Genomic DNA, 11,542 nt, shown 5'->3' with positions numbered 1-11,542 from the left:
ATCCATGTAACGATTAAACAGTGGAGGTGAAAGACTGTTTCCCTGTGTTATGTCCCTCCTAAACGAACCATTTCTTTCCTGGTCTTCCAGTTTTATTTTTCCCTCTTTCTTCTTGTACATGTTACACATAACTTAACTCTCCCAATAGGTTACACATATTCTCTGGGAAGTTCGATATCTTGTGCCCGTTTGCATTGTCGAACGCTGTTTGTAGGCTTACAAACACGACAACCGTGTCTTGATTTATCTAGAGTCTTGTGTCCATTATCAATCACATCGTCAGAACTGCCTCTCTGGTGCCTTCACCTTTCCTAAAACCAAACTGATCGTCACCTAACAGATTCCGAAATTTCTTTTCGATTCTTCTGTATATGTTGATAGTCAGTAGCTCCGAAATGTGATAGTGTCACATTTCTGCACTTACTGTTCTTTAATGTAGTGACTGCATGGTACAAGCAACCTGCCTGACACGAAGAAGAGATCTGCCTAGGTGCTACGTAAGGATACGTTCAAGTGACGTAACCGGCTGGCCGCCTACCAAGGCAGCGTTGCTGCCATCACCTGCTAGTGCAACACGGCACAGCGATGCGTGCCACGCCTCTCAGGCATCCTATAAATGCTGCCCGTCCCACTCAGTGGCCACTGTACCGTGCTCACAGACGTCGCAAACATGTTCAAGGTACGGTGCGCATACTGCAGTTCACTACTAGCTAAGTATTTGAGAAAACATCTCACTATCGCTGTTTACTGAAATAAATCATCGTCCATATAAATTCATATTCTGAACTTTGCATATTTTTCTCCACATAATAAAACATACGGTAATATGAGTAGCTTCACGTGAAAATATATTGATTTCAGGCGACACGTTTCAGTTGATATGTATTGTAGATGTTATGTACAGAGGGACACTTACGTAATGCAGCTTTTCAGTTTGCACTGTCAACTGTAAGATGGGTTTTTTATAGTCCTAATGAAGTCTCTTTTTCATTCTGCTGACATGTTTATTTGGTACAATGTTGCCTTGGTCTGGTTGCATGCTTGAAGTGTCACAAGCACACCATCTCCTCCTCATATTCGGGGAACTTAAAGACCAAAAGACAACATCAATTATGGTAGCGAACCGGCCAGAGACATAACAACAACGTGCAAAATTACTCTATCCTTGTGTTCCTCTAGTTTCAGCGAAAAAGTAGAGGTCTTGGGTCGTAGAAATTAAAATTTTCTTTCCAGTTTTGATAGATTACTTAGTATCGATGCATCCAGGAATCCGAAAATTCTATGACCACGTTTAACAGAGGAGAAGAGCTGACCGTAAAATAAGAAGAGAAGAAATTACATGCTTTGAAATCTGAAACTTTTCTGATATGATTCATAACCATTAAACGCCGCTGAAGCTTCTCCATTGACTATGTAAATCAACTAGAATATGCAAAACATTTTTCTTATTGTTGCCAGTCAGTTATGAAAATAATTTAGACTGACTAAATATAGCTTAAGATTAAAAAGAGTGAATTCTGTCTATAAAAACTTTATATGCATGAAGGAACGAAAAAATGTGTTTTAAGTAACTTTACACTTTTGACAATGGTTGTTATTCAGCAACCGTATATATTTCAATGGCAAATTATACCATCAGCCTGGCGTCCTGGTAATGGGTAAGCCACTGGCCGACATTTTCATTAATTCGCTGTAAGAGAAATTCTTTAATAAATTTTTCAGCTGCTGGTCTTGGTGTTTTGTCTTATGTCTTACGCTCGGTACTTAGAAGACATCTTGATCATATACTCGAAGGAATTCAGGATTTGTTTGAAATTTGTAATAGTCTTCACGAAAAAATTAGCTTAACTTCTGAGTTAGAAAATAACGAACGTCAGGTTAATTATTGGACCTCAATATTTCTATTGACAACGACAGACTTTAAATTAATATCGTCTGGGGTATTAGGCCACGTCATATTTCCGTCTGAAATAATCGACGTTTCGACCCCACTGCTGGCTAGAACACTTGCAATAGTGGACACAGAAGATCCCAGCACAGGGGTCGAAACGTCGATTATTTTAGAAGGAAATATGACGCGGCTTAACAACCCAGAAGATTTTAACTTTAGTGACAACGGCCATGAAAACATGCAGACTTACATAAAACGACAGGCTGTTTTTCAGTATTTTTCTAAAAGCCACCAATACAGATCAAATTGCGCCCACTACTTCAGTGCATCCTTATTCTCGTAAGAAAGCATTTTTCCTTTCAGCCATTCATCGTGCATTGTGCATTGTCACCTGACAACCTTAATGAAGATATGAACAAAATAAAAACTATTGTTAGTTAACAAGATGTTTAAAGTTAAAACTGACGTTAAAGTGACCACTTTATGCAGCAGTGCTATTCCTGACAGTAAGTAGTATAAAATTGTTTTCTCGATTTCATTTTTAGGATATTTTTCATATAAAATTCATCGTCTTCTGATTACAAAATACGGATTCAAAGTTGCATTTTCCATGAATTATAACTCACAAAATGTTTCATCCGTAGTATCAAAACCACAGTGGCTCCGATACACAATTCATGAGTGTATAAAATCACTTGTGATACGTGTCCACTTTATTATATAGAACAAACCCGAAGGTCTTTTAGTGTCAGGTACACAGAATATTTATTGGGAAAAAGAGGTACTAATGTACACAATTCCACTTTTGCTGATCATCTGCTAATTTCCGGACACAAACCGAACTGCGTTGAAGAAATTTCCATTTTACGTAGAGACAGGAAAGGTCATGGGTCGATGTATTCGAAGAGCTAGTGATTTTCAAGCATATTTCTAAGAACGATGGCCTCACCCTCAATGAAGAGTTACAACTACGTAACACAATTTTTTCCAATGGTTTCAATTTACTGTTCGCAGAGTTTTGATTCCTGTATTTTTTAATATATTTTCCTGCTTCTGGTTTAGAGACAATATTTTCTTCTACTCTCATTGATACGTGCTGCTAAAGTTACCTTTATGCTAATATTTTCTGGATTGTGCAGCTGTTTGTAAGACTTTTTCTGTCATTTAGAACTTAATGTAATTCTAATTTCCGTAAACCGTAACGGATTGCTCCATCACAATCTGCTTTACTTCTGTGTTATTTCAAAAGACATTAAGCTATGTTTATTTTTGTTTTTTTAAAATTAATTGTCTATTTTATCATTTATTTCTAAATAATGTTTCAAGTGGGCACACGTAACTGGCCACACCTGATAGGCAACGCAACTCGTATTGTTTTCGTGACAGTAATGTGAGCCACTGGGCGGATAAGTCGGAGGTTGTTCTTAGCTGGGTACACGTGGCTAAGACCACAACGTTCCGTTTTATTTTTGACTTGAGCATAGCTGCTCCAAATTCTGACTATTGCTTTTTACGTAAGTAACCTTTGTGTGTCATGAAAATTGTCATCTTGGTTAATCTGTTTTTTGTCTTACCTGATTTTGTATGTATTATATTTTAGGATTTAGCAACTGTTCTTTCAGATGAAGACACCCCTAGTTGGTATCGAAACCTAGGTCATTATACCTAACGTTTATGTGCAACCGGTTGGCTGTTTAATCTTATATTGATGTTAATGAAGTTTGCTGTTTTGGTAGACACATGCGTAAACCAGCGCAACCTGTGAAGCGAAATGAAGAAAGCAGTGTCACGCAACTGAAGACTAACGTCCATAAATTGAATCTGTAAGCCATCGTAAACCATGCGACCACAAATGAAGTCTTAAGTTTCGTTTCGTCGACACTTTTGTTTATCTACAACAATCAGTCTTTTAAATCCGCTGTTGTGGACTTCCTCCGGAAACAATTGTTCTTTATCAACTGAAATAATTTGTTGAAGACGAAAAAGACAAAAGTCAGAAAATGAAACTTCCTGACAGATTAAATCTGTGTGCCGGGCCGAGACTTGAACTTGGGACCTTTGCTTTTCGCAGTCAAGTGCTGTACCATCTGAGCTACCCAAGCACGACTTGGAATGTAGGAGACGAGGTACTGGGAGAAGAACAGCTGTGAGGAGGGGCTGTGAGTCGTCCTTGGGTAGCTAAGATGGTAGAGCACTTCCCCGCGAAAAGCAAAGGTCCCGAGTTCGAGTCTCGGGCCGGCACACAGTTCTAATTTGCCAGGAAGTTTCATATCAGCGCACACTCCACTGCAGAGTGAAAATCTCATTCTGGAAGTTGGGCCACTGTTGCAATTGTCCTTCCTCAGATTGGTTTTCCTAGTAGGTTGCAAGAACACTCTGACTAAGGGCATTTGCAACAGTGGCCGAAATGTTTAGAATTTTAAAAACAGACAATGCGGTCACATACACAGAACTGTGTCTATGGCAGCGAAAACCTAAGCTTCCATGTCACAAGAAGATTACAGGTGAAAAATTAAAATAGTGTGCTGAACTGTGACACGAACGGCGAGGGATACCATTCACTTTCAGTTTAGCACGTTACAGCGCCTAGAACAGAGTTTAAACCTTGCACTTCATTAACACAACTTCCATTGAAACTATAAATGAGCTCTGCTAGTTTATTGTAGCGTTTCCATAAAGTTAAAGAAGAAAGTGTTCTCAAACAAAGCAGCTTGGCAGAAATGCATATGGGTGTGTATTGGAAAGAACTGTCATTACAGTTACTGTGCAGTCCGTTGAAATTGCCATGCATGTATGTACTGAGTATATCATAGTGTTTTGTCTACAGGTTGTGCTGTTGTTGGCCGCTATCGCGTGCTGTGTGAGTGCCGCCCCAAAAGCCGGCCTCGCCCCACTGGCCTACTCCGCCCCCCTGGTGGCCGCCGCCCCCGTGGCCTACGCCGCCCCCGCGCCGGCCGTCGTGACGGCGCACAGCTCGCAGTACATCGCTCAGAACTTCAACGGACTCGCCGTGGCCGCCGCCGCCCCCGTCGTCGCCACCGCCCCTGCAGTCGCTGCTGCATACCACGCCGCTCCCGCCGTCTATTTCAGATAATGGTTTTGTCATTGACACAGCTTCTCTCACTAAAGTGAAATAAAGTTATTTGCTAGACAATGACTACTTTTATTTAGTATCCCTCCTGATACCATTTCGTTACGCTGTAATATGCTAAACATATTACAATCACTCAACATACTAGCTTGCTATAGTAAACTGAAGAATAAATCTTTCCCAGATGAACGCTACACCAAGGCTGAATTCCCGGTGTAGGAGTGTAGTGCTGTGTGTGTGTCGATTTACAAAGATTGTTTTCATGTGCGTTCTTTAATAACTTTTGTTAGGTATTAACTTCTGTTCAAAATGGTTCAAATGACTCTAAGCACTATGGGACTTAACATCAGAGGTCATCAGTCACCTAGACTTAGAACTACTTAAACCCAACTAACCTAAGGAGATCACACACATCCATGCCCGGGGAGGATTCGGACCTGGGACCGTAGCAGCAGCACGATTCCGGACTGAAGCGCCTAGAACCGCTCGGCCACAGTGGCGGCAATAACTTCTGTATTCCACACACTATTTTTGTTTTAATAATCACACCGCAGACTTGTCCGAGAACTGTACCATCATTGGTTTAAGACGGTGTGATGCGGAATTTCCTTTATTGCTGTCGGAGCTATTTCAGACATAGCTGGCCATAGAAAGTGGGGGCGCCTGCTCACTCGTTAGTTACAGACTGTAGCTCCATCCACAAGATAAAGAATTCTGAAAATATTACCAGACAAGATCTATGTCATGTCGTTACCTGATGATCGAGAGTAATCAGTGAATTCAATGAACTTATAGTAAAGAATAAATTTGAGACTGACGGAAAGGTACTGGCAGTTAAATGAAATGCGATCGTGATGTATGGCCAAATTTCATTTAGACTTACGAGATAAAGTTTCAACCATAAATTAAGCGGGAGGTATATATAACGAGTACGTATATTGCAAAAAAGGTCAATTCTTGTTTGATTCACGCAAATCAGTCAACATCTGAAAATTCATGACTGATTGAAACTCTCTTGGTGGCAGTTTTCTTCCAGTTGATCATGCGTTACACAGTTACTACGCCAACTAGAGAATTCTGAGGAAGGAGAGTATCAGTATACCAGATTAGGTGACGGCTATCATAAACCAAATACTGTCTCTTTCCTTTTCCAGAAGTGATCACCTGAAAAGTGATTTGATATGCCATACCAAAAAACACAGCATTGGAAGTGCACCGCGTGAGGAGAAGGAGTATTTGTTTTTGATTCCTGGTGACTTTAGCGCACTTGTAATCTTTATGTTTTTTTTTAATTATTTTGCAGGGTTCCGTACGTCAGTGGGTGAAAACGGAACCGTTATTGGATCACTAGGTTTTCCATCCGTCTGTTTATCTCTCTGTCCAAGTGTTAAAAACCCATTTTCTCAGGAACCGATAGACGTGAAGAGTTGAAATTTATGTCACAAACTCAGGTCTGTGGTTCCTTGGCATTATAATGAATGTAAGCTTCTAACTCAGAGCAATCTAAGGATACGGCCCTTTCTATCACATATTTCAATATTCGAAAACCAACTCATCGAAACCTATAGCGTACTTCTGCTTGGTCTAGAATCAAGAAATTTGGAAAGAAGCAAGGTCTTGCAGTAAAACTAAAGGAAAGTCAGAAAGTTGTCAATTTTTAATTAAATTACACGAAAAAAATCTTATATCAAAAGAAAAATGTCTTAGAATTCCCGGGATTCGAATCGACAACAGACAAAAAGTCGTTGAGATGGATGAACTGTTATACACTATTAGGCTTGCACGAAACCCACGGCATACCAGTACTACTCGAACTTATCACGATTTCTTTTATTAGTGCTACATTCGACACACACAGTTCCCGTCTTCTCTATTACTTTAAATATCTATAAATATCCTAAGTATTATGACTACGTTCAGACGCTACGTCATGGTGCAAACTCTTATAAAATTTTTTTGTAGATATCACTACTCCCTCTGTCTGTCTTGTGTAACTGGTTCAGGCTAGAATCTCGCGAAGTATTGCTGAAAGACACGTTAGCATAAGACACGTCAGCACGTCCTGATTTAATTAGTTGGTTCAGCCCTGTGAGGCAGCCATTTGTTGGATTCACTGTCACCGATGTCTGGTTTTGCAATCGCCACAGTGAGAAAACTGGTGGATCTTTCAATACTTCTTCTAGGTCAACTACAGACATTAAGTAAACTTGGACTGCAGGAAAAGGCTGCTGGAAAAATGCTATTGTATTGTGTCAAAGTCACATTGTAATATTGGTACAACACACACCATTGAATCCACTTCCTTAATGAGGCTGCTAAAACACTTTAGTGAGTGAGTTGGTGCTCGAACCAGAGGTCGCCAATTCAAATTCCTGTGATAACAGAAATTTCTAACGTAACTATTTTTATATCAAGAGAGCGGGAGTAACAGGACGTAAAGTTAATGTTACCGAGCCTTGCACCGACGTCGTCCGCGAAATCATGGCAGCTGCTGAAGGTATTAATATAATTCTAATTTCGTTCTAGACGGCTGCAGGTCATCAATGCCGTCTGTTCTTTCGGAAATGTCCGAAGGAACAGACACCATATCCATATAAGTACATCGTTCTGACAATACCGGCCATGACCTTCTTCTTCTGTGCGGATGCCACATATTCCCCGAACTCTTACGGGACTTGGTAAGAATGTCTTCCACGAGCAATGAGTGTGTTGGGGTGGGACACTACGAATGTAGTGTGTGGACATACAAGGTGAGAATGTGGGTCACATCCATATTTATTTCGATTTGCTTAATTTTTTTGTATTATAATTTGCAGTATGCCGTTCCAAGGGCGCGGCGTGTTCAAAATGTATCAGAAACACATTACCCTTATCATAAATGCAGTCAACAACGCATCAACGATATGAGCCTTCAAGAGATACTGTGATAATTTTCTTTAACAAATTAACAAATTTGCAAAATTCTTCGACCTTAAACCTTAAGTTCATTAAGCTTTTAATCTTTGCCAAAGAAATCTGAAGTGCCATACTGCAAAACTGCAAACAATATGACAATGATTACAAGACGGCCGGACCTGCAACCCACCCATTATCGGATGAAATAGCGGTCTTTACTACCACGTTGGACACACACTATCTTATTAAATGCCCTTCAGCAACACATGAAAACTATATACGCACCGCCGGTCGTTGTGGCCGAGCGGTTCTAGGCGCTACAGTCTGGAACCGCTCGACCGCTACGGTCGCAGGTTCGAATCCTGCCTCGGGCATGGATGTGTGTGATGTCCTTAGGTTAGTTAGGTTTAAGTAGTTCTAAGTTCTAGGGGACTGATGACCTCAGATGTTAAGTCCCATAGTGCTCAGAGCCATTTGAACCATATACGCACCATCGCTTCCCCCATGAACCATGGACCTTGTCGTTGGTGGGGAGGCTTGCGTGCCTCAGCGATACAGATGGCCGTACCGTAGGTGCAACCACAACGGAGGGGTATCTGTTGAGAGGCCAGACAAACATGTGGTTCCTGAAGAGGGGCAGCAGCCTTTTCAGTAGTTGCAGGGGCAACAGTCTGGATGATTGACTGATCTGGCCTTGTAACATTAACCAAAACGGCCTTGCTGTGCTGGTACTGCGAACGGCTGAAAGCAAGGGGAAACTACAGCCGTAATTTTTCCCGAGGACATGCAGCTTTACTGTATGATTAAATGATGATGGCGTCCTCTTGGGTAAAATATTCCGGAGGTAAAATAGTCCCCCATTCGGATCTCCGGGCGGGGACTACTCAAGAGGACGTCGTTATCAGGAGAAAGAAAACTGGCATTCTACGGATCGGAGCGTGGAATGTCAGATCCCTTAATCGGGCAGGTAGGTTAGAAAATTTAAAAAGGGAAATGGATAGGTTAAAGATTAGATATAGTGGGAATTAGTGAAGTTCGGTGGCAGGAGGAACAAGACTTTTGGTCAGGTGATTACAGGGTTATAAATACAAAATCAAATAGGGGTAATGCAGGAGTAGGTTTAATAATGAATAAAAAATAGGAGTGCGGGTTAGCTACTACAAACAGCATAGTGAACGCATTATTGTGGCCAAGATAGACACAAAGCCCATGCCTACTACAGTAGTACAAGTTTATATGCCAACTAGCTCTGCAGATGATGAAGAAATTGATGAAATGTATGACGAGATAAAAGAAATTATTCAGGTAGTGAAGGGAGACGAAAATTTAATAGTCATGGGTGACTGGAATTCGTCAGTAGGAAAAGGGAGAGAAGGAAACATAGTAGGTGAATATGGATTGGGGGGAAGTAATGAAAGAGGAAGCCGCCTTGTAGAATTTTGCACAGAGCATAACTTAATCATAGCTAACACTTGGTTCAAGAATCATAAAAGAAGGTTGTATACCTGGAAGAATCCTGGAGATACTAATAGGTATCAGATAGATTATATAATGGTAAGACAGAGATTTAGGAACCAGGTTTTAAACTGTAAGACATTTCCAGGGGCAGATGTGGATTCTGACCACAATCTATTGGTTATGAACTGCAGATTGAAACTGAAGAAACTGCAAAAAGGTGGGAATTTAAGGAGATGGGACCTGGATAAACTGAAAGAACCAGAGGTTGTAGAGAGTTTCAGGGAGAGCATAAGGGAACAATTGACAATGGGGGAAAGAAATACAATAGAAGAAGAATGGGTAGCTCTGAGGGATGAAGTAGTGAAGGCAGCAGAGGATCAAGTAGGTAAAAAGACGAGGGCTAATAGAAATCCTTGGGTAACAGAAGAAATATTGAATTTAATTGATGAAAGGAGAAAATATAAAAATGCAGTAAATGAAGCAGGCAAAAAGGAATACAAACGTCTCAAAAATGAGATCGACAGGAAGTGCAAAATGGCTAAGCAGGGATGGCTAGAGGACAAATGTAAGGATGTAGAGGCTTGTCTCACTAGGGGTAAGATAGATACTGCCTACAGGAAAATTAAAGAGACCTTTGGAGAGAAGAGAACCACTTGTATGAATGTCAAGAGCTCAGATGGCAACCCAGTTCTAAGCAAAGAAGGGAAGGCAGAAAGGTGGAAGGAGTATATAGAGGGTTTATACAAGGGCGATATACTTGAGGGCAATATTATGGAAATGGAAGAGGATGTAGATGAAGATGAAATGGGAGACAAGATACTGCGTGAAGAGTTTGACAGAGCACTGAAAGACCTGAGTCGAAACAAGGCCCCGGGAATAGACAACATTCCATTAGAACTACTGATGGCCTTGGGAGAGCCAGTCATGACAAAACTCTACCATCTGGTGAGCAAGATGTATGAGACAGGGGAAATACCCACAGACTTCAAGAAGAATATAATAATTCCAATACCAAAGAAAGCAGGTGTTGACAGATGTGAAAATTACCGAACTATCAGTTTAATAAGTCACAGCTGCAAAATACTAACGCGAATTCTTTACAGACGAATTGAAAAACAGGTAGAAGCGGACCTCGGGGAAGATCAGTTTGGATTCCGTAGAAATGTTGGAACACGTGAGGCAATACTAACCTTACGACTTATCTTAGAAGAAAGATTAAGAAAAGGCAAACCTACGTTTCTAGCATTTGTAGACTTAGAGAAAGCTTTTGACAACGTTAACTGGAATACTCTCTTTCAAATTCTGAAGATGGCAGGGGTAAAATACAGGGAGCGAAAGGCTATTTACAATTTGTACAGAAACCAGATGGCAGTTATAAGAGTCGAGGGGCATGAAAGGGAAGCTGTGGTTGGGAAAGGAGTGAGACAGGGTTGTAGCCTCTCCCCGATGTTATTCAATCTGTATATTGAGCAAGCAGTAAAGGAAACAAAAGAAAAATTCGGAGTAGGTATTAAAATTCATGGAGAAGAAGTAAAAACTTTGAGGTTCGCCGATGACATTGTAATTCTGTCAGAGACAGCAAAGGACTTGGAAGAGCAGTTGAACGGAATGGACAGTGTCTTGAAAGGAGGATATAAGATGAACATCAACAAAAGCAAAACGAGGATAATGGAATGTAGTCAAATTAAATCGGGTAATGCTGAGGGAATTAGATTAGGAAATGAGACACTTAAAGTAGTAAAGGAGTTTTGCTATTTAGGGAGTAAAATAACTGATGATGGTCGAAGTAGAGAGGATATAAAATGTAGACTGGCAATGGCAAGGAAATCGTTTCTGAAGAAGAGAAATTTGTTAACATCGAGTATAGATTTAAGTGTCAGGAAGTCGTTTCTGAAAGTATTTGTATGGAGTGTAGCCATGTATGGAAGTGAAACATGGACGATAACCAGTTTGGACAAGAAGAGAATAGAAGCTTTCGAAATGTGGTGCTACAGAAGAATGCTGAAGATAAGGTGGGTAGATCACGTAACTAATGAGGAGGTATTGAATAGGATTGGGGAGAAGAGAAGTTTGTGGCACAACTTGACTAGAAGAAGGGATCGGTTGGTAGGACATGTTTTGAGGCATCAAGGGATCACAAATTTAGCATTGGAGGGCAGCGTGGAGGGTAAAAATCGTAGAGGGAGACCAAGAGATCAATACACTAA

At 40.7% G+C, this 11,542-nt stretch overlaps 1 protein-coding gene across 1 annotated transcript; it reads left to right on the top strand.

Moving 5' to 3' along the window:
• Positions 1-645: 645 nt before the first annotated feature.
• Positions 646-5,045, top strand: LOC126252870 (cuticle protein 16.5-like). The gene is made up of 2 exons (XM_049953824.1): positions 646-679; positions 4,719-5,045. Exons 1-2 carry the CDS (start codon positions 671-673, stop codon positions 4,983-4,985), a joined length of 276 nt encoding a protein of 91 aa, XP_049809781.1. The 5' UTR covers positions 646-670; the 3' UTR covers positions 4,986-5,045.
• Positions 5,046-11,542: the final 6,497 nt, after the last annotated feature.

This window comes from Schistocerca nitens, chromosome 4, assembly GCF_023898315.1.
Source record: "Schistocerca nitens isolate TAMUIC-IGC-003100 chromosome 4, iqSchNite1.1, whole genome shotgun sequence".
In the NCBI taxonomy this organism is placed as follows: Eukaryota; Metazoa; Arthropoda; class Insecta; order Orthoptera; family Acrididae; genus Schistocerca; species Schistocerca nitens.
This window is presented reverse-complemented; position numbering and strand designations above follow the sequence as displayed.